The 23,254-nt window shown below is 44.8% G+C and overlaps 2 protein-coding genes across 8 annotated transcripts in view; both read right to left on the reverse strand.

The window, feature by feature from the left end:
• Positions 1-70: 70 nt before the first annotated feature.
• TMEM120A (transmembrane protein 120A) lies at positions 71-7,494 on the reverse strand. Of its 2 annotated transcripts, XM_016146544.2 has the most exons (12): positions 6,110-7,494; positions 4,349-4,467; positions 4,028-4,144; positions 1,954-2,013; positions 1,627-1,722; positions 1,459-1,548; positions 1,191-1,256; positions 1,035-1,096; positions 840-932; positions 639-703; positions 472-540; positions 71-395 (listed from the first exon to the last, which is right to left on the reverse strand). In XM_016146544.2, the coding sequence occupies exons 1-12, from the start codon at positions 6,188-6,190 to the stop codon at positions 282-284; spliced, it is 1,032 nt and encodes a 343-aa protein (XP_016002030.1). In that variant the 5' UTR covers positions 6,191-7,494; the 3' UTR covers positions 71-281. The 2 variants fall into 2 exon arrangements, with proteins under 2 accessions (XP_016002030.1, XP_016002031.1); XM_016146545.2 differs by lacking the exon at positions 1,627-1,722.
• Positions 7,495-7,628: 134 nt separating this feature from the next.
• Positions 7,629-23,254, reverse strand: part of STYXL1 (serine/threonine/tyrosine interacting like 1) — a 51,580-nt gene continuing 35,954 nt past the window's right edge. For all 6 annotated transcript variants that reach the window (XM_016146549.2, XM_016146550.2, XM_016146548.2 and 3 more), the window contains 3 exons: positions 16,154-16,251; positions 15,123-15,235; positions 7,629-7,866 (listed from right to left, as the gene is read on the reverse strand). In XM_016146549.2, the coding sequence (XP_016002035.1) occupies positions 7,735-7,866; positions 15,123-15,235; positions 16,154-16,251 (343 nt within the window). In that variant the 3' untranslated portion in view covers positions 7,629-7,734. The remainder of the gene's footprint in view (positions 7,867-15,122; positions 15,236-16,153; positions 16,252-23,254) is intronic.

A 23,254-nucleotide genomic window follows, 5' to 3' on the forward strand; every position in this document is an offset into this window, starting at 1 on the left:
CCATGGCAAGCACAGAGAGCCACCAAGCCCCCACCTTACCCTCAGGACGACACACACCTGGAGCCACCTCTGTGCCTCCCTTCCTTTATTGAGGCCACTGGCCCCCAGATCCCTCAGGCTGGGACACCAGGCTTCTCCAGCATAGCCTTTGGGACCCACAGTCCACAAAACCAAGGGAGAGCAGAAGAGACCCTCCTGGACAAGGGGAGCACCCTCCCCCTCAAACAACACATGAGGTACAGAAGCCCCTTCCAAGCCGGTGGGCAGGGGAAGGTCCAGTCTCAGTCTTTCTTGTTGCCATGCCGCTGAGTGTGGAATTTCTGGTGCACAACCCGCAGGGTGGTGAAGAAATTGCCAAGGAAGAGGAGGAGGAAGGGGAAGCCGCACATGACCACCTGAAGGAGGAACCAGGGTTAGGACAGAGGCCGGAGTCTGGCCCTCCCAGTGACCTTTCCAGGGGCTCCGGCTTACCTGCCACTCCTTGCATTTGGGGTCCCGGGCCAGGTTGAATAACGTCAGCGCGTTAAAAAGCTGCCAGAACTGAGAGGGAGGGGGATTCACATAGTAAAACACAGTCCCTGCTCAAGCCAGAGCAGGGGCTGCACAGCTGGATGGACAGGGACAGAGATACAACTTACATGTCCAAAGAAAAGAAAAGGCAGCAGGAAGGTGAGGCCGCGCCACATCCAGGACTGGAAGCCCTCTGAGGGGGAAAAGCAGGAGGGCACAGAATAACCAGGGACAAAAAGAGACACCATCCAGACGCAGCTCTAGAGGAAAGGACTTCCCTTCACAGCAGCCCCATTGGGATCCACAGTGGGGTGCCATGCCCCACTCACCCACAGTGAGGTCCATGGTGTGCCTCTCGCCCAGGGCCCGCAGCCGGTACAGACAACCACTCTGGTAGTAATACTGGAGGAACTGCACAAAGCCTGGGGGGAAGGGTGTTAGGGCTGAGCTGGAGCCCCAAGTCCTTTCCCTGCCCCTCCCTATGGACAAGTCCTGAGCTGAGCAAGGGCCTCTAAGACACTCACTCTGGTACATGGAGAAGGACAGGAATTGGTTCCGGAACTTCTGGTACATGAGGCCATCGGGCCTAAGGCAGAAAACAGAGGAAGGGGTGAGGGGTGAGGGGACATCCACTCTCCCTGCCCCAGCTCTCCCCCTGCAAGCCAAGCTGGGATACTCACCATGTCAACATGACTCCCGACAGGAACGTAGACACGTAGTGATGGAAAACCCACCAGCCTTTGATCCTGTATCAGGAAGCTGCTGTCACTCTTATCCCCCAGGATTGGTGCTTGGGGATAGGGAGTGCGCTGAGGTAGGAAAAAACCAGCACCCAGCCCAGTTCCTGCTTCTCGGACGGCTACAGCACACTCCCACTTCCTACGATAGCCCCTCAACATCCCTCTCCAGCCCCCCAGGAGCTGGGGTGGGGCCCCCACCCTTGCCCACCGGGAGCCATTGTTGATGAGGATGCTCTCTCGAATGGTCAGCGTGCAGTAATACCAGACCAGCAGGAAGTTGAAGGCAGCATCTGTTACCCTGCAGAAGGGGACATGGGGTTGGTGCTGGAGCCTGGAGAGGGCATAGGGTCTGGTCCCCAAGCAGCAGGATACCCACCTGCAGTTGAGGAGAAAGCGGCAGGTGAAGGAGATGAGGATGAGGATGATGGTGAGGTAGAGCTTGAACTTCTCATACTCGTCTTTGTAGGCAAACCTGGGATGGGCATACACCCATGGGACAGGCTGGGAGGCTGGCGGGACCCACCCTCGCCTCCGCCCAAGGAGGGAGGTGCCTGCTCTGAACACACTTCCAGGCATGGCATGCAGCCAGCATGGGGCAGTGGCCCCTGAACCCCAACACTCAGCCGGGGCAGCTAGGGCAGAGTGGAAAGGCCCCAGAAGGGTGGAGAGTAGAACTGAGACCCAGTCTGTGACAACCAATTACTTAGCCTGCTTGCTCAGGAGTGTCACGTTGACGTTGCCCAGAACCAGGCTCAAGTACAACCTAAGGGAGAGGGAGACCGGGTGAGGAGAGGGAACTGAAAGGGAAGCCAAAAGGCAAAGGGCACAGAGTTCCTGAAAGGCCTGGCCAGTGCCTGAGTCACCACCCACACCAGGCCTTTCCATGGCCTGGGCTTAGGGCTCTGACTTTTGGCTGCTGCTATGGGAAACACTGATGCCCAGCCTTTCTGCCTGCCTATTCCCAAATCCTGCTCCAGCGTAAACCAATTTCCCTTCCCTCTCTCAGCATCAGACCATATTCTCCTGCCTAAGGGCCTTAAAGGTAGTCAGTCTGGCTTTCCTGCCCCAAGCAAGCCCCATCTCAGATCACCCTGTGGGCTTGGGCAGTGGACTCAATGCCTGTATGCATAATCACCATCTATTACCCACCCTACAGTTTCTACTACTACCAAGAACCTGCAGTCCCAAGTCCACTGCAGTAACCCATGTGCCTGACTACACCAGGACCTCCTCCCAACCCAGAATGGCCTCTTCACAATGCTGGTTATATTCTGACCCATGAGTGCCCAGCCTCCCAGCCACATGGATCCTCCCCCTTACTGATCCTCCCCCTGCTCCCAGGCCCTGCTGATTCTGCTCCCCTTTCCCAAGACAGCTTAACCCCCAAGCCTTCCTTCACATATTAACCACTTTCTGCAAACCTGTAACTCCTACTACCTCCCGGCATTGCCACACACCCACCAGCTAAGCTCATCTCATCCTTCTCTGCCAGAGAAACTTGAAGAGGTGACCAGAGAGCCACAGTAGCGCACCAAGCAGCTGCACCCTTACATGGGCTCTTGTTCACACTCAAGCCATACTGATGGGGTCAGAGTGGTTAAAGGGACTTTCCCAAGGCTGTGAAGAGATTCAGGGGCACAGTGGAGCCTTGGACCAGGCTGCCAGGCTGCCTCTCAGCACCACCACCAGCTCCGTATCCCATCCCAGCAATGGCCTCAACGACCATCTCTCCCAAATCCTCCCTCCTGTCTCCCTGCTGGCAGCTGACATCTCCCCTGCCTGCCTGATCACCCACGTCTCTGCACCCCCTCCCATCCCAAATAACAGGGGCCCACGCTCAGCCCTTCCTATATCCCCAGGGGTTTCCCTGCATATCTTAGTGCCACTTTCCTGATTCTCTCCCCTCTGCAGGCCCCACCTCTAGGCAGGTAGATATGCTCAAGTCTGTCCTATGTACAAAGTTATACATACAACCAAGCAAAAGCTGCCCCTCAACCATCACACTATGTTCTAGGTACTAATTTCTCCTTCCACTCACAGCCAAGCTTCTGAAGTATGGTCTAAACTTGGCCATCTCCTCAGCTCTTTTGTCATCCCCAATATCAACTTCCACCCACACGCTTCTGTCAAGTGGTTCTCTCCAAGGTCACCCTGACTTCAAGGAAGCATTTCCCCTTCATTACCACATTTGACTGACCCCCTAACCATCTGATCTGAGGCTACTGGCCACTCCTTCTCTTGCCTCTCTCCCAGCTATCTGGCTGCCTGCCATCTCTGCTAGATTTTTTTCACTCAGCCCAGGATTCTGCACTTTCCCCGCCTACCTGCCCCAGTGTTAGAAGGGTGGTGGAAGTTTATACTTGACTCCTCAAGTACAGGTAGGCCCTGCCTGCTGGGCCTGAGGCAAGAACTGCAGCCTGGCTCTTCCTATGGTCTCATCATAACCGCTCACCTCCCACCACACCTGCTGTTACTGCCTTCATGAGTAAAACTCAATCCTTTATCCTTCATGACTCAGCTCAGGCCTCACCTAGACCAGGAGGCTCTCCCTGACCTCCTGAGTGCTCCATTCCCTGTACTTCCACCACAAAGCACCCATCCCGGTAAGCTGTCACTGTCACTCAGCTATCTCCCCTGAGGTAGGACTGTGGCTGACTGCTCAGCCCAGAGTGGGCCCAGAGAACATCTGCTGACCAAATGATCAAGCAGAGGAAGAGTGCACTTCAGGCCTCTCTCCCAGGAGTGGCTGTGAACTGAATTTAGGGGAGCAGTCTCACCCATTCTTCTTGGGCAAATAGGCTTCCATATCAAAAAAGAGGCCTTGGCGCTCCTTGATCTGGTTCTCCAGCTCCTGAGCAGCCTCCTTGGCCCCCACTGGGAGGGAGGGTTTGCATCTGCAGGTAGGACCACAGAAGCCAGAGTCAGAGCAGGAGGCCCCAGGTATCACTGATACTGTGGTGCAGGAGACCTAACGTGGCCCAGAAAGGGGAGTAGCCATGCCAGGGAGTGAGCGCCAGCCCTCTGCCCCACCAAATCAGACATCTACCCCCAGAGTGAGGCTAAGGGAGGTGGGGGAGGGCTTGAGGGGTGGTCCTAACTTTTTTAGGACGAGGGCCATCTCCTGGAGCTGCTTCTTCTGCCGAGTGATGGAGCTTGTACAATTGTTCTGCAGCTTGGTCAGCTCCTCCAGCTTCAAGCGGTACAGCCGGTGAGTCTCCTAGGGACCGGGTAGAGGAGAAGGGTAAGGCTGGTTGGGGGCCATTGAGCCAGAGCCCACTGGGCAGAAGGAAGGGCACAGACTCCCCAGGGCTCTTGGGAGGGTCTCAGCAGAAAAAAGGCAGCTGGCTATGCCAGCCCAGGGACCTCCCTAAGGTTGTTCTCCCAGGCAGGTAAAGAGAGAGTGTTTTTCCTACAAGCCCAGAAGCCCCCACAGCAGCCCTCTTCCAGAAAGAGGCTTTTAATATCAACTCATCTACTAGTCGTTCCCACTCTTTTCTGTCTCACTCTGAGTCTGGATTCTGGGCCCACAGGTCCACCTTCTGGACCAAGCAGGCTGCCTGAAGCCACCCCTGGCCCTCTCAGATCTTCCTCCCTCTCTAGCCTTGCAAGTGTAGGGGGAGGGTGGGGTGGTTCAAGATGACTTATGTTCTGGCACTCCTAATGTCTTCCAGGTTAAAGGTCATCAGGCTTCAGCCCTTGGACCTTCTGCTATAAGACTAGTCCCATACCCCTCCCTCAGCTCTGTTGGCCCAAGGCTTCCCAGAGCACTTTGCCCTGGTAGGTGACTTTCAAGAAGCAGCAGCCTGAAGATCAGGCAAGGGGCAATGTGAGGAAGGTCAGACAGGGGTTGAGGCCAGGACAGTGGTGGTCAGGCTAGGATACTAGGTCTGCTCTGCTTAGGACTCTGGGGAGAAGCACTAATAACAGCAGGGGCAGCTAGGCTTTGATGCAGACAGGAAGGGGCTGAACCAGTCCAGAAGAGGCGAGGATCTGATCAAGTGCACAGCTGGCCTGAACCCTACCCTGTCTGGGTCTTGTTTCTCATGCCCAGGACGGGCTACCACACCCCCTCAGAATCTAGCATGTACCATCTTTCCTGTCCAGAGGAGGCCAGCGGCCTCTTCCTCCCTGGCCTCTCCATGGAACACCACCATGGCCCATGTAAGCCAGACCCAGGCAGTTCCTTCCGTTGCTTCCCACTGATCTCAAAGAGGCTCCAATCTCAGCCGGGACCTTCAAGTCCTTGCAGAGTATGTCCCACCCGCTTCTTCCCTCACTCTTTGCAGTAGCCACCTGGGCCAGTCTTCGTGGGCGCTGTCCTTCATCCTGGATCGGCCCCACCCCAATACACGCGGGAACACCACTTCCCCGCGGCGGCAGCCGAGGTCCTGCTGCCTCCCGGGGTGCTACCCCGCGGCACTCAGCCCAGGCAGCTGGACAGCGCAGTTTGAGGCTCCGGCAGGGCCGGCGACCTGGGCATGCTTGCTGAGTGATTGACCCAAATTGGGCCCGGGTGGTTTGGACTCAAACTGCCACTCTCCTGGAAGAAGACTGGGTCGGGGTCAGGGCCTCTCTCCGAAGCCATAGCAGAGGGCCCGAGGTCCGCCGGGCGCAATGCGGTCCCGCCAGAGTCGCGGCCGCGCGGGCGAAGGGTGCCTCTGTCCGACACTGATGTGAGGCCGAGAGGAGGGTCCAGTTGGGACACTGGGACCCACGGCCTCGCCGCCCTCGGGAACGATGCCAGGGTCCCCGACCCCTGACCCCGAGCTCCCTGCTGCCTAGCACAGGGCTGTCTGCCCCTTGACCCCGAGCTAAAAAGAGGTGGCTCGGGGTCAATGGGCGCCCGTATTGGCGCTCACCTGGATGCTCTGGAAGTCCTGCTGCAGCTCCTCCCAGTCCCGCAGGCAGTCTCCCAACGGGCCTGGGGGCGTGGTATGCATGGCTGCCGGGCAGGAGCCCGACGAGCCGAGGTTCGAGGAGGTGGGTGCAAACCCGGCGAGTCCAGGGTGCCTCAGCCGCCTCAGCCTCCTCCGCCTCCGCCCCCGTCCGCTTCCGGGCTCGCGCCACCGCGACCTCCAATGAGAAAAGGGCCTGGAGAGGTGAACACGCTGGCCCCGCCCCTACCGGCGCCAATCCGGGCCGGGGGCGGGGCCTGGACGGGACCAAGTACGCTCAGAGCAGCTTGCCAAGCGACTACCGGCCTGGACTAGGGCTGGGGTGGCGGCGGCGGTGGCTCCTGGCTGGGCTCCACGGGTCGTGCCAACTGCGTGGTGCAGCCAGCAGTGTCCCGGCCCGTCATGCTGGAAGTAAACCAAGGCCCAGGGAGGTGACATCTGCCTCAAAGACTTTCATCTTTGGGAAGCTGCGTCTCTGTGGAAGGGGTTACCGAACCTCCCCCTGCTTGGATTTTTACATCGGCCTCCTGACTACTCTACCTCCAGGCTCACTGCTACTGTCCCTTCACACAGCTACCAGACTGCCCTTCCTAAAAACACACGGCAAATTCCCACCATGTCCCTGCCGAAAACTTTCCAATAGCTCTGCCATGCCTACCAGGAGGTCCTAAACCCACAGAGCCATCCAGCTCAGATCCTGACCTAAAGCCTGCGTTGTCTGAACAACTCTTAACCCCTCTGGCAAACCCCATTCCTGGAGGGCTTGGGTTTCCATTTGGAGTAGGGAAGACCTCCAACCCTCTGCAAAGAATCCTAGGAGGTCCGATGGTAATCACTGCTATATCCCCAGTCCTGCCCAGATGGCAGGGGATATTTGCTGAATGAACACTCAAGGACACCCTAAATTCCCCCATCAATCCCCTTGTCTGTGCCCTCTCATGACTCCGGGCTTGTTCTGTGGGCCTACCAGAACTCTGAAGCACATTCTGAAATAAACCCTCTTTAAGATCTGAGAAATTTCTAGATACCCGGGTGTAGGAATCTCTTTTTGTTGAACACAGCTAGGCAGAAATGAGGAGCATGGAAAGGAAATCTGTACAAGTGATGAACTGGTGGAGTGTGGGTAATACAGGGACTGGGGATGTGCCAGAAGCCTCTCAGAGCTGTGGAGCCTGGGGCCTGGGCCTGGCATCTCTAGGGCTGGGGGAGCTACGACCATGGGTGGGCATTGTGATACCCACCCTGTGGACCAACACAGGCAGTGGAGAACCCTAAAGCTGCCCTCAGACAGCCTTCAAAGAGTACAAGTCAAGTGGGACAGCTGCTCTGTTAGCCAGATGCTCTTCCAGAGGCAACCTCAGGAGAGCAGTGGAGGTGGTCCAGATGCTGTAGGAATGAGGGTGCTCACTAAGTCTGAGCAGAGTGCACCCACTGTGTGGCATGAACCTGGGAAGAACAAATGCAGGAGACTGACAAGAGGCTCTGCATAGCAAAGGCCTTCTTCCACATAAACCTAGTAACACACCCTGACTCACTACCCACAAGTTCCCAAGCAAGTTGCTTCAGGACCCATAGCTGGGCCACTGAGATCAGTAGAGTGGATCCACGATGTCTGTGACAGTGTCTCCAAGTACAATCTTCTCCCACTCAGACAGCTGAGCCACCAAACCCCGATTTGGATGCATGTTGTTTTTGCACTTCTTGACATAGGCCCAGGACCTCTGTGAACACAAAGAGAGAAAATAGACTTCAGAGTTGGACCTGGGCCCTTTCCACTTATACCAGAGCCAGCTCAGGAGGAACAGGAGGCATTTGCCTAGGGACCAGCAACATGGCTTAAGGGCTGGACACAGGAACAGCAGGGGTTAATATATTAGGGCAAAGGAGTCATAGAAATTGGCTCTGCCTTGGGCAAGCTCCTCTGCACCTCTGCTTCTGAATATGGAGACAGTAACCATTCTTATTTCAGATGGCTTCGGTGGAGGTTGAGACAACATATATGAAACCTTCCATGGGCAGGAAAGCACTATGCCCATGCTTGGCACATGGTGCAGCCTCAACAAAGGCTCGTGTTATGAGTGGATAAATGAATAGAAAAAGGAAGAGAACTGTGGGCAAATTCTCTGAAGAAGGAAAATCGAAGCTGCCTTCTTTCAGGTATCCACCCTAAAATGCAGGAAGGGTTATTACATAAAGGAAGGTGACATGCTGGTCTCATCTGAATTAAGGACAGAGGAAAAAGGAAAAGGCAAAAGTAGTGCCTCAATAAACTAGGAACAGAAGGAAGCTACCTCAACATAATTAAGGTAATATATGAAAAGCTCACAGGTAACACTATACTCAATAGTGAAGGACAAAGCTTTTTCTTTCTTTGATCAGAAACAAGGCAAATGTCTCTACTTTCACCGCTTCTCTTTGACATTGTACTGAAAGTCCCAGCCAGAGCAATTAGGAAAAAAAGAAAGAAAAGGCATCCAAATTGGAAAGGAAGAAGTAAAATTATCTTTTTTTTTTTTTGCAGACACCATGTTCTCATATGTAGAAGATTATACCAAAAATATTGTTAGAACTAATAAATGAATTTAGCAAAGTTACAGGATACAAAATTAACACTCGAAATCAGTTGGATATCTATATACTAACAATAAACAATCTGAAAAGGAAATTAAGAAAACAATTCCACTTACAAAAGCGCCAAAAAGAATAGAATATTTAGGAATAAATTCAAACAAGGGGGTAAAAAACTTGTACCCCTAAAACTATAAAATCTTGCTAAAAGAAATTTAAAAAGAAATCAATGAAAAGGCACCCCATTTACATGGATTGGAAGATTTAATATTGTGAAGATGTCAATACTACTTGAAACAACCTATACATTTAATGCAATCTTTATCAAAATCCCAACCACATTTTTTCCAGAAACAGATAAATACATCCTATAATTCCTACGGGATCTCAAGGGACCCCCAAAGAGCCAAAACAATCATGAAAAAAGACAAAGCTGGAGGCTTCACACTTCCTGATTTCAAACTTTCAAAGTTATTATAAAACTATAATAATCAAAACATTGTGGTCCTGGCATAAAGACAGATACTCAGACCAATATAATAGAATAGACAGCCCAGAAATAAATTCTCACATATATGGTCAAATGATTGCAATGAAGGTGCCAAAACCATTTAATGGAGAAAGGAGAGCCTTTTCAAAAATAGTGTTTGGAATACTGGATAGCCACAATAATGAAATTGGACCCTTACCTTATACCATGTATAAAAATTAACTCAAAATAACTAAAGATCTAAATGTAAGAGCTAAAACTATAAAACCCTTAGGAGAAAACATATAGGAAAAGCTTCATGATGGATTTGGCAATTATTTCTTGGGTATGACACTAAAAGTTCAGGTGATAAATGAAAAAATAGATAAGTTGGACTACATCAAAATTAAAAACTTATGTGCATCAAAAGACACAATCAACAGAGTGAAAAGTCAATCCATAGAATGGAAGAAAACATTTGCAAATCACATATCTGCTTTATATCCAGATATATCTCCTGGTGTTAATATGAAGAATATAAGGAACTCCTAAAGCTCGGCAACGACCTAACAAAAAAATGGGCAAAGGACTTAAATATGCATGTCTTCAAAGAAGATATACAAATGGCCAATAAACACATGAAAAGATGATTGATATCACTAATCATTAGGGAAATGCAAATCAAAACTATAGTGAGAAACCACCTCACACCTATAAAAATGGCTACTATCAAAAAAAGACAGAAAACAACAAGTGTTGGCAAGGATGTGGAGAAATCAGAACCCTTGTACTGTTGGTGGGACGTAAGATGGTACAGCCACTGGGGAAAACTGTATGGAGATTCCTCAAAAAATTAGAAGTAGAACTAGCATATGGCCCAGCAATTCTGTTTCTGGGTATATACCAAAAGAACTGAAAGCAGGATCTCAAAGAGATATTTGCATACTCATGTTCACAGCAGCATTACTCACAATAGCCAAAAGGTGAAAGTAACCCAAAACACCATGTAGTCAAAAATTCACATGTAACTTAAGTCGTCCTTCTGTGTACATGAATTCTCAACCACAGATCGAAAATACAGTTGACCTTTGAACAACACAGGTTTGAACTGCATGGGTCCACTTATGTGTGGGGTTCAAATCAAGGGTCAATGTACATACCGCGGAATTGTATTGTTCACAATAGAAAAAAGGTGAAAGTAACCTAAGTGTCCATCGGCAGATGAATGGATAAACAAAATGTAGCTTATACTTGCAATGATATGCACCTAACAGAACATCAATATACATGAGGCAAAAATCAATAGAACTGCAAGGAGAAATAAATGAATTTACCGTTACAGCTGGAGACTTCATCACCCCACTATCAGTAATAGACAGATCCAGCAGGCAGAAAATAAGTAAGGCCGCAGTTGAACACAACACCATCAATTGACAATTATAAACTACTTTGTCCAACAATACCAGAATACATATTCTTCTCAACCTCACATAAAACATTCACCAAGCTGAATGTTCACCTAAGTCAGTCATCTAAGCTTCCACCTTAGGAAATGAAAATAGAAGGGTAAATTAAATCCAAAGTAAGCAGGAAAAAAAAAGAATCAATAAAAATCAATGGAGAAAAAATCAATGAAATTGAAAACATGAAATCAATAGAGAAAATCAATGAAACCAAAAGCTGGTTCTTTGAAAAGATCAATTAAAATCAATAAACCTCTAGCCAGGCTAGCTAAGAAAAGAAGAGAGAAGACACAAATTGCTAACATCAGAAATGAAGAGGAGAAATCAATACAAATTCCATGGGCATTGAAAGAATTTATAAAGGAAGAAACAACTTTATGTCCACATTTAGTCTAGATGAAATGGAGAGACATGACCTGCCAAAACTCACACAAGATCACATAATCTGAATAGGCCTATATCAAAGAAATTAAATCAATAAAAAAAATTATCTTCCAACACAGAAAGCACCAGGCTCAGATAGGTTCATTGGTGAATTCTACATAACATGGAATATTATTCAGTCTTTAAAAAGAAAATTCTGACCTATACTACAACATGATACAAACCCTAAGTGAAATAAAGCAATTACAAAAGGACAAATACTCTATGATTCCATTTATGTGAGGTACCAGGAATAGTCAAAATCAGAGAACCAAAGTGGAATGGTGGGTGCCAGGGGCTAGGAAAAAAGGAGAATGGGGAGTTCTTAATAGGCATAGAGTTTCAGTTTTATAAGATGAAAAATGTTCTGCATGACCACATGAACATACTTAACATTACTGAACTGTACATTTAAAAATGATTAAGATGGTAAATTTTTTGTGTGTTCTGTTACAATTTTTTAAAAAGTAAAAGATGTGATGCCAGGGGCCGAGCTGTGCAGTTATAAGGTTTACTAAGTCCTGGCTAGGTCAGAACAGCCTCTTGAGGAGCAACCATAACCATAGCCCCACATACTTTCTCACACACCTCATCTCCAGACTACAAAGCATCTGGTGGGACTCACAACAAATGCAGTAGGCAGGAAGGACAGGCCTTATTCTGCCTACCTGGGGGACAGAAAGGTGAAGGGATATGCCAGTCATTCTAGGTAGGGAGCAGCACCCAGCCATAGCCCCATTTTTCAGACTGCAAGGCCAGTGCTCTCCCTGCCACCTAAGGGCCCTGTTAAAAGCCCAGATTCTTGAGCTGAGCCATCTGGCTTTGAATTTCAGATCTGCCACTTGGAGCTGGGGCCTCAAGGCAAGTTAGTCAACCTATATATACCTCCTACAAAATGGGGATAATAGGGTCATTGTATTTTCATTACACATAAAGTGTTTAAGACAGACTGGCATGTGGGAAGCGCTCTGCCAATGTTAGCTATTACAGTGCCTCAGTAGCTGGTTTTTGTTTTTCTCTGAAGATCTTTAAGAGACAAAGCTACTCCCAGCAGTTTAAAGGCACTGAAATTGATTTTTTAAGGGTTTGCTGACTCTAGGATCCCACACAACCTTGTGCTAGTGCTTTCAAAGCCTAGGACAGGCAGGGATGACTCCGGGTGCCAGATTCTTCCCAGCTCACCACTTGACCTCCCTCTTGGTACTCGAAGTTGCTGAGCTGGAACCATAAGGATACAGTTTGTTGCCCAAGAGTGGTCTACACTCTTCTTTCTAGTACTGTGGGCTCTATCACAGCTGAGCTGACAACACCCAGGGAATAGCTTCCACAGTGCACCAAGGAAGACCTCCAGGACCACACAAACAATAGGAGGCAAACACGTCTCTATGGACCCCAGGCAGAAGCAGAGCTAAGCCCAGGTCAACCTGTGTCAGTGATCCAGGATTCTTGCTTGGTAGCAGGAAAACCTCATTACCACATAGGAGTCACTCGGTCTGGAGAGGATCCAGCAAGGTCAAAGCAGCAGTGCTTCCTGCCCATGGCTCCAGGAGCTGTCCATCTTTTTCAGACAAGAGTTATCCAGATGGCACCTCTGCACAGAGTGCTCAACAACAGGACTTCTCTGCAGATGGGACGAAGATTGCTGCTCCAGGAAGGGCATGTGAAGGTTCTCCTGAGAGTGGGATTGCCCTCAGGGGCCCAAGTGCCTATCCCCCCACTGACCAGGATGACCACATCCAGATGTCCCTTACCCTCATTGGTGGAGCTGTGCATCTCGCTCCAGAAGCCAGTAAAGATCAAGATGCAGCCCTGCATGTGCCCCATGACCATGGGGGCCTGGCCCTTAAGAGGCTTCTCTATCTGCTCTCACCCCAGTTGGCTCGGGAAGCAGCTGTGACCCCTGCTTGATATAGAGAAGACTGTGATTTGCTTGTCAGGGCTAGGACACATAGTGATGTGTCAGATTCGAAGGGCTCCAAAGACCTTCTTGTGCCCAGTCTCCCTGTGAGCAATAAGGACACCAGGGACCACAGCAGAGAAGGACTAGGTGACATTCATAAACAGGCCCCATTCAAACTCCAAGGGAGCTCAAGTCCTGGAACTCTCTGAGCTCCCCGCAGAAAGGTTAGCTTGGCCTGCCTTCTGCCAACTCCCTGCCTTCTTGTACCAGCTCAAAAAGGCAGCAAAGAAGAGGTCCCTCTGAGAGCAAAGCCCATTCCTGAAAAGTAGGCTGGAAAGGCATCTCCACAAGAGCAATGGCATCACCCCTTCACAGCACATACTAAAATACTCAAGCAGGCACTGACTCCAGTGTGAGGACCCCAACAATGCACCTTAGGTGTGGTGAGAGGACAGGCAATTGCCATTCTACTCTCTGGGCCTTTCACCCCAGAGTCTTTTCTTTCTTTAATTCTGGTAAATATACACCACATAGAATTTACCCTTTAAACCATTTTTAGATGCACTGTTCAATGGCCTAAGTACAATCACTATATTGTGCAAACATCACCATTATCCACTGTGGAGAGCAGGTTGCAAGCTGACAAGGTCCTTGCAATCTGTGAGGTCAACCAAAGGTTGCCTCACCTCTAAGAACCCTCCTAAGAATGGGGATAATCTATGGAAATGTAAATGATTATAGCACGGTGTATAGAGTGGGGATGATATATAGTAGGATATGTAGGTTGGGTGGGGATAATCTTATTTTAGTCAGTAAATGTATGCTCTTGTATAAAAGCAACTTGCAAAAATAAAATCACCCTCTACTCCATCATCGGTAGACATTGGGCCTCCTGATCCCAGCTTTCTGTCTTCTTTCTTTTCTCAATCTCCCACCGTTCCCACTCAGGATTATTTTCCAGAGCCGTGCTGGATGTGGCAGGATTTCCCACTTGCTGGAGGCAGCAATCCATCTCCAGAACTTTTTCTTCTTCCCAAACTGAAACTCTGTGTTCATTAAACAACTCCTCATTTCCCCTCTTCCTAGTCCCAGGCACCCACCATTCGACTCCGACTCTCTGTCTCTATGAATGACTACTCGAGGGACTTCATATGAATGGAATCATACAGGATTTGTCCTTCTGTGATTGGCTTATTTTACTTGGCATAATGTCCTCAAGCTTCATCCATGTTGTAATATGTCAGAATTTCATTACTTTTTAAGGCTTAATAATATTATATTGTGTGTTTATACCATGTATTATTTATCCAATCATCTATCAGTGAACACTTGGGTTACTTCTACTTCTTGGCTATTGTGAATAATGCTACTATGAACATGAGTGTACAAACATCTCTTTGAGACCCTGCTTTCACTTCTCTTGGGTGTACACCCAAAAGTGGAATTGATGAATATCCAAGACTTTCTGACCTGCAATTTCACCCCAAAGAGCACACTAAGTCAATATCCAAAACCACTGGCAATGGGTTCTGTCAATGGTTATTCTTGGTCTCTCCTCTTCCTTCAGGTGCACTCCTGGACAAATGTGGGAGCTTTTCAGGTCCTACCCAAGAACTTGAAATCATACATAAACTGTGCCAGGCAAGGCTCCCCAAATCCCTCTCCTCAGGGCAGGCCTGCCATCTAGTGCAGTAGGCAGTAGGGAAACATTGCCCTGGAAGTCAGGAGCCCTGAGTTTCCACAGGGTTTGTTATGATGGGTTCCTGCTTCCTTCTCTCTGGGCCCTGCTCTCCTCAAGGATAAAGGAATTGCTGGAGTGGGTGCCTGCTTAAGCCCTGCCAGCACTGCAATTCTATGACTCTAAGCAGCAGCCAACATGCACCTCCCCTAGAGAACCATAAACAGACTGACAGTACTGGGGGACACACAGAAGGTGCTGCCTAGCCTCAGACCTCTAGCCTGGACTGTTGAGACCTTACCCTTGGGTGTAGTGTGCTGGGTAAAGCCCTGGACTTGGAGCTCCCCTCCCTGGCCCTTCCCCGTCTCATCCCTTAAGACCCAACACTGTCTTGAGGCCCTGTTCCTCCCAAGTGAAACTCGGACCCCACCTCCTGGAAGAGGCTGTGGTCTGAGCCTGAACTAGGGAATGCATACCTTCAAGGTCTGCTCTTGCCAGTGCATGAGGTAGGCCAAGATGGCTGCACAGCTGCGACTGATGCCCAGGGTGGAAAAGACGAGGATGACAGAGCCAAGTTTGAGGTGGATCTCTGCAAGAGGAAGTAAGAGTGAGGAGTTGTGCATAGCCTCCTTCCCTGTGGACCCAAGTTACTGTAAGATGACTGGCCTCAGTGGGTCCAAGAGTGGGTTCGGAACCAGCGCTCCATGTCATAAGCAAGTCATGTGACATCTCTAGGACACTGATTCATCACCTGGCAAACGGGGATCCTCAGATCTAGTTGGCAGTTCAAGAGGATCACACCTGAGCATTCAACGTTATCATGCTAAGGCCTTTACTTGGCTCTCCAGGCTTCTAGACCAGGAAGGTCCGCTACCAGTTGAGCTGACTCAGCCTTGCTGTCTCCAGGGATCTTGCTTTCCTTGGGTAATCCTGAGCCCTGGGAGTGACTGAAAAATCTACCTTCAATGAGGTAAGCAACTGGTGGGCACTGCTGTTTGGCACAAAGACAGAGGGGCACTGGACACACATGTTGAAAATCAGGGAACTCAGAGGCTCTGAAGTCTTCCTTCACCCCACCCTGTTAACTAGACAAAAGAGCAAGGACAGAATGAGATTCACCTCCAGGCTACCAGAGCACAGCCCAGAGCAGGCCTCCATGAACACATACACCTGTGGCCTCATTTCACAATAAGCAACAGGTGCAATGAGCCCAGGCCCAAAAGCACCTAGCAGTCCAGCCAGGGCAGAATAGGGCAGTCAATCCACAGTCTGGAGCTCTTATTTGGCCCCACTGCCCCCGAGGTAAATGTATGGCTGTCCATATTGCTGGGGGCCCCAGAGAGATGAGCTTGCCCTGAGGCTTGTCCACAGCTGGCCGGGCACACACTGCCCCTTCTCTACTTAACACTGAGAGTTACAATCAGGAATAAGCGTGTGGATGAGGTGCCATGGTCCCTCTGCCCCGGGGCACAGAACAGTTGCTGCCTGGTTAGAGAATGCTCCTTACCAATGAAGTGACAGAGGTGGCGTAAGAATGGGAAAATGTTGGCTTCTGGGGAGTCTTCTATTGGGATGTGCAGAAGTTTGTCAGTGTCGCCTACAAAACTGAACAGAAGAAAAGCACAGGTAATTCGGCAGACTCACACACAGCCTCATTGCAGTGGCCCTTGTCCACAGCAACAAGAGCACAGGGAAAAAACACTGTGCCAGCATCAGGGAGATGTGGGTAAGGAACTAATCCCCTCCCGCCAAAATAGCACCTACCTCATAGGGGTGGGGTATAGACTAAGTCAATTAATCTATGTAAAGTATTTAGCCATCTGCTTGGCACACAGTACATGCTCAATAAATGTGACCTTATTATTATTAACCAAACACGGTCCTTTCCTAGAATATGGTACAGATAATAAAATGAGAATGGAAAGAAATATGTCATGACCTTAGAGAATGAGCCTGCTATGTTAAATGGAGAAAGCAAGGTAAGAGGGATGGAGAGTGGTGGGGTTGCTGTTTTAAACCGGGTGGTAAGGAAAGGCTTTACTTGGGGAGGAGGCATTTGAGCAGAGGCCTAAAGGAGGTTAGGGAACAAGCCAGACAGTTATGTGAGGAAACAGTGTTCCAGGTAGAGGAGAATGCAAATGCAAAGGCCCTAAGAGGCAGTGTTTTTGAGAAACAACAGAAAGGTCAGAGTGGCTAGAGCTTTATGAACACAGGAGAAAGAAGAGGGAGATGAGGTGTGTGGAATGTTTAATGAGAACCTGGCTGCAAGGAGCCTGGCCCAATGCCTGGCATGCAGTAGCACTTGACAGATATTATTTGTGAAGAACATGGCCTACTGGTAAAATTCACCAGTATGCAGACCACTATGGCATGCAGAAAGTTCAGTGGATTTAGAAACAAAAATAGGCGGATTTGGTTTCTGCATGAGCAATTGCCATGACAAATAAAAGCACAATTCACTATCCATTCATCTATTCATCTTCTCTTCTCTATCTATTCCCGTCTTCCTCCCCAACCCTCCCTCCTCACTCATCCATCTGTGCCCATCCGTCTATTCTTTCCTCAGACATTCGCTCAATGCCTACTGTATGCCAGACCTTGTGTGGGGGGTTGGGGGGGGGGGAGTTGTGGACACAGGAAGAATCAAATAGGGCCCTTCCCAGCTTCAGAGAGTTCAGTCTGATGATGAAGGCAGACACATAAACCAATGGCACCAATCCAGCTGGCTAGGTGCTGGGATAAAGACCTGTATGTGATACTGGACAGGAGGGGCAGGAAAAAGTCAAAGGAGCTAGGGAGAGCTTCACGATTGAGGAGGCAACTCGATGGAGAAGGTTTAAGGATACAAGGTTAGTATATAAAATTCAAATGGATCTCTATATACTAGCAGTAATCAGAAATTGAAAAATTTTAATATCACTGTACTCACATCAAAAACATCAAATACTTAGCAAGAATTCTGACACAAAATGTGCGAGACCTGTACACTGAAAACTACAAAACATTGCTGAGAGAAGTTAAAGAGAAAAGTCAATGTAGAGATAGACCATGCACATGGATCAAGAGACTCACATTGTCAAGATGTCAATTCAATCCCAATCAAAATTCTGGCAAGCTTCTTTGTAAAAACTGACGAGCTGATTCTAAAATTTATATGGAAATGCAAAGCAGATAACTTTGAAAACAAAAAACAAGATTAGAGAACTAACACTGCTTGATTTTAAGATTTGTTATAAAGCTATAGTAATGAAGAGTGTGGAATAAGTGTAATGAAAAGCATAGATCTGTATGTCAACTGTAATTGAAAAATAAAAGTTATTTAAGAAAAGAAAAAACAAAGACCAATGAAAAAGTATAAAGAATCCAGGTATAATCCCACACGCATATAGTTACTTGATTTTCAACAAAGGTATCAAAGCAATTCAACGGGAAAAAGATCATCTTTTCAACAAATGATTATCTTCATATGCAAAACAACGAACTTTGTTCCATATCTGATACAATACACAAACATTATTTTTAAATGGATCAAAACATGTGAAGGTTAAAACTATAAAACTTTTAGAAGAAAATATAAGACAAAATCCTTGCCAAATTTCAAGTGTACTTATGCATAGGTCTGTGCCTGGACTCTATTCTGCTCCACTGGTTTATTTTTCTCCTGCACCAATATCACAATACTTACTTGCTGTGGTTTTTAAGTCTTGGTATCTGATCAAGCAAGTTTTCCCATTTTTGTTCTTAAATATTCACCTATTTTTTCCCTTTGCATTTCCATATAAATTTTATAATTACACTATTAACATCCATGAACCTGTTAGAATTTTATTGGCATTACATTAAATCTATAGATCAATTGGGCAAGAACCAACATCTTTACAAAACTGAATCTTCTAATCTATAACCACAGTACATCCTCTACGTATTCAGATAATCTTCAATAATTCACAGTAATGCTGTATTAATTTTATGTGTAAAGATCTTACAAATCCTTCACTATTAATAATCCTAGGTAATTTTTGTGCTATTGTAAATTACATGATTTTAAAATTTCAGTTTGTTTTTTATTTGTATGCAGAAAAACAGTTCATATTTGTATACTGACCTTGTACCAAGCAACCTCATTTAAGTCTAATAACTTATTTGCAGGTTGTTTTGGCTTTTCTGTGTATACAATTATGTTGTCTGTGAATAATCAAAGATTTTTCCCCCTTTTAATTCCTATTTTCTTTCTTTTTCTTGCTGTATTTCACCAACTAGGACCTCAAGTACAATGTTAAGTAGGAGTGGTGATAGTGACATCTTTATCTTGTTCTGTGACTCTGAGGGAAAACTTTCAACATTTCACCATTACGTGTGATGTTTGCTGCAGAGATTTTTGTAGTTTTTTTTTTTTTAATTACATCAAAGAAGTTCTCTTCTATTTGCAGTTTACTAAGAGGGTTTTTTTTAAAAAAAAAAAATCATGAATGTATAGTGAATATTATCGAATGCTTTCACTGCATCTATTGAAATAATCCTGATTCTTCCTCTATGTTATTGATTGACATGGTAAATTACATGAATTGATTTTATAGATGCTTAAAACAACCTTTATTCTTGAAATAAACCTAGTTTGGTCATGATGTATTATCCTTTTCACATAGCTCTATATTCAATGTACTAATATTTTCTTTAGATTTTTTTACATCTGCATTTATGAAGAAAATTAGTGTATAATTTTCCTATAATGTCTTTGTCAGGTTATGAAATCAGAGTTATGCTGGTCTCATAAAACAAGTTGAAAATTATTCCTCTTCTTTATTCTTTATAAAATGTAATATTGGCTTTATTTTCTCCTTAAATATTAGGTAAAATTCATCTTTGAAACTATCGAGACCTAGATTTTTCTCTATGAGAAATTTGCTTATTAGTTATTGATATTAATCAATTTTTCTATTTTGTCTGATGTCAGTGTTGATAGATTATATTTTTTAAAAATATATTCATTTTGTCTAAATTTTCATATTTATCACAATAAATTTTTGATCCTCTTAAGACCTTTTGGATATCTGTAAGAGAGGTAGAGTCCCCTTTTACAAATGATTGTTCATGCCTTCTCTTTTTTTGCCAAGGGTTGATCAAACACACACACACACACACACACACACACACACACATACACACACATACACACATATATATATTTTAAAAGTATTTTGACTTTCTTCACCCTCCCTATTTTGTAATCTGCTTTTATTATTCCTTCCTTCTTCTTCATTTGGGTTTAGTTTGCTGTTCCTGTGGGAATTTCTTGAGATGAATGTTTAACTAGTAGATTTTTAGATTTCCTTTTTTTAAATAAATGCTTTTAAGGCTATAAATTTCCCTCTAAACACAGCTTAGCTATATTCCACAGTTTTGATATGTTTTTTATCATGTAGTTGAAAATATTTCATAATTTCCATTGTGAGTTTTTCTTTGATTCATGGACTATTTAGAAACTTATTTTTAAATTTCTAAGAATGTTCTAGTTATATTGTTAAATTATTGTTTTCTATATTAATTTCACAGTGGTTAAAAACCAACTGTATATGATTTAAATCCCCTGAAATTCACTGGATCTAGCTTAATGGACCATCTTACTATATAGATTTTTATTAATGTAAATGTAAGCTTTTTAAAAAATACATATTTAGCAAGTATAGGGTGCCATTTTTCTGTATCCTGAAAGTAATTTAAGTTTTCTTTTCTAATCTGTTAATATAATGAATTACGTTGATTTTCTAATGTTAACTCATTGCCCATTTGCCCTGAGAAAACTTGCCAGCAGTGCTTGTGGCTGCAGCATCTGCCCTGAGGTAACCTGCAGATTATAGTCCTAACCTTACCTTCAAAGACTGCCATGAAATATCTTGCTTTTTATTATTATTTTCGTATTGCTCTAGTATATCGATAATTTTTGGAAACAAATGACAACATTCTATTTATAGCATTCTGTGTTTTAGTAGCAGAATTTCCATTTACAAAATATAGTAATTCTTAATAGCTGAAAATGTCAACTCTTGGAAAATGCAGCATTCCTATGCGTGATGTGAACATCATTCTCAAACAGCCGTTGGCCGAAGATGCATTTGATGAATCCGATTTACGTACATATTTCTGTTATATTAGGATTAGAGACAAGTTCTGTTTAGAAATAACTCCAATAACAGTTTTTATATTTTATTTTCACATTGAAAACCAGTCAGATTTACGTCAGCCTTAAGAGCATGTTTATATAAATTAAATTAATGCTGGCAGCGAGCTGCACATTTTTTTTTTTTTTCTGAATGGGAAATAGGTTAAGCCAATCTTGCTTTCCTGGAACAAATATATTTGGTCATGAGATATTATCATTTTTATATATATTTTTGGATCCAATTTGCTAAAACTTCATTAAAGACTTTTGGATTTATGTTCATGATAATATTGGTCTATAGTTTTCCTTTCTTATAAAGTCTTTGTCAGGTTTAGGTGTCAGAGTAATGATGGTCTCATAAATGAATTGGCAAGGATTCCCTCCTCTTTTATTTTCTTGAAGAGTCTGTGTAGAATGGGTATTATTTCTTCTTTAAATGTTGAACAGAATTCACCAGTAAGGCCATTTAGACCTAGACTTTTAACAGTTTTTAACTATGAATTCAATTCTTTAATATAGGGCTATTCTGATTATTTCTTATTAAGTGAGCTTTGGTAGTTGAGTCTTTTGAGGAATTTGTTCATTTAATCTAAATTTTTAAATGTATCAGCATAAAGTTACTCAAAATACTTCTTAATCATTCTTTTATTTATTTTTAATTAAAATTTTATTGATATCATTGTAGATTCACATGAATTTGTTAGAAATAATATAGAGAGATCTCTTGTACACTATGTCCAGTTTACCCAATGGTAACATTTGTAAAACTACAGTATAAAAGCACAACCAGGACACTGACACTGATACAATCTATCGGTCTTATTCAAATTTCTCTGGTTTTCCTTACATTTGTGTGTGTGTGCCTATAGTGAATTCTATACAAATTTGCCACTTAAGTAGGTTCATGTATTCACCCCTAGTCAAGATACTGAACAGTTCTAACACCAAGGCTCCCTTGTGTTGCCCTTCTATAATCACACCTCCCTCGCTTGACTGCCCCCTTCCCTAACTCCTGGTTATCACTAATCTGTCCTCTATTTCTAAAATTTTGTCATATCAAAAAGGCTATGTAAATGGAATTCTATAGTATGTAACCTTTTGGAATTGGCCTTTATTTTTTCCCGCTCAGCATTAATTCCCTGGAGACATCCATGCATGCATCAATGGTTGAGTAGCATTCCATGGTATATACATACCATAGTTTGTCTAACCATTCACCAATTAAACAGCTGCTGAAAACATCTGTGTACAGGTTTTTGTGTGAACATAAGTTTTCACTTCTGTGGAATAAATGCCCAGAGAATGCCTTTTAATATCCACAGACCCTTTAATGATAACGTTCCTGCTTTTATATCTAATATTGGTTATTTTTTTCTCATCTCTTTTTTTTCTGTTCAGTTTGGTAGAGGTTTGTCAATTAATTGTATTGATCTTTTCAGAGAATCAGTTTTGTTTCACTGATTTTCTCAATTGTTTTGTGTTCTATTTCATTTATTTCTACTGTTATCTTTATCATTTCCTTCTTTCTGCTTACTTTTCTAATTTTTAAAGTGGAAGTATAGAAACTTGATTTGATTTGAGACTTTTTTTCTAATATAGGTGTTTAGGCTATAATTTCCCTCTATGCACTGCTTTCGCTGCATCCATAAATTTTAATATACAGTGTTTTTATTTTCATTCAATTCAGAACATTTTCTAATTCCCTTTTGATTTCTTTTTTTTTACCCATAGGCTACCTAGAAGTGTATTATTTAGTTTCCAAACATATCGGTTTCTAATTTAATTCTATTATAGTTAGAGAACATAATTTTTTATAACTTGAACTCTTTAGGTGTATTGATACTTGTTTTAATGCCAAGAATAGTCTATCTTGGAAAAAACATTTCATGTCCTTTTGAAAAAAAAATGTTTATTGTAGGACACAGTCAAAGACTAGCAGAACATTTCTGTTTCTAGGTGGAGTGCCATATAAATATCAGTTAGGTAAAATTGGATGATAATGTTCTAGTTGAAATAATAACCAACTTTCTGTCTATTGAGAGAGATGCTGAAATTTCTGTGGATTTCCCTATTTCTCCATCAGTTTTTCCTTCACGTGTTTTAAGCTTCTTTATTAGCTGCAAACATGTTTAAAACTATTATGTCCTCTGGAATCTAAAATCTGGATTAACTGACCACTTTCCCATAATGAAATGACCCTCTTTATCACCAGTAATATTCTTTTCTGTGAAGTCCCATTTATCCAATAATAATATAGCCACTCAGAAATTCCTCTTTTTAAATTAGTCTTAGTCTGGAATATCTTTTCCTATCCATTTAGTTTTAACCTATCTTTGTCTATAAACTTAAAGTTCATTCCTTGTAGACAGCCTACAAACTCTGTCTTTTAATTGGAATATTTAGACCATTTTCACTTAGTGTGATTAGTGATATGATTGAGTGTGAGTC

The sequence above is a fragment of the Rousettus aegyptiacus genome, unplaced genomic scaffold (assembly GCF_014176215.1).
Source record: "Rousettus aegyptiacus isolate mRouAeg1 unplaced genomic scaffold, mRouAeg1.p scaffold_m13_p_8, whole genome shotgun sequence".
Classification (NCBI taxonomy): Eukaryota; Metazoa; Chordata; class Mammalia; order Chiroptera; family Pteropodidae; genus Rousettus; species Rousettus aegyptiacus.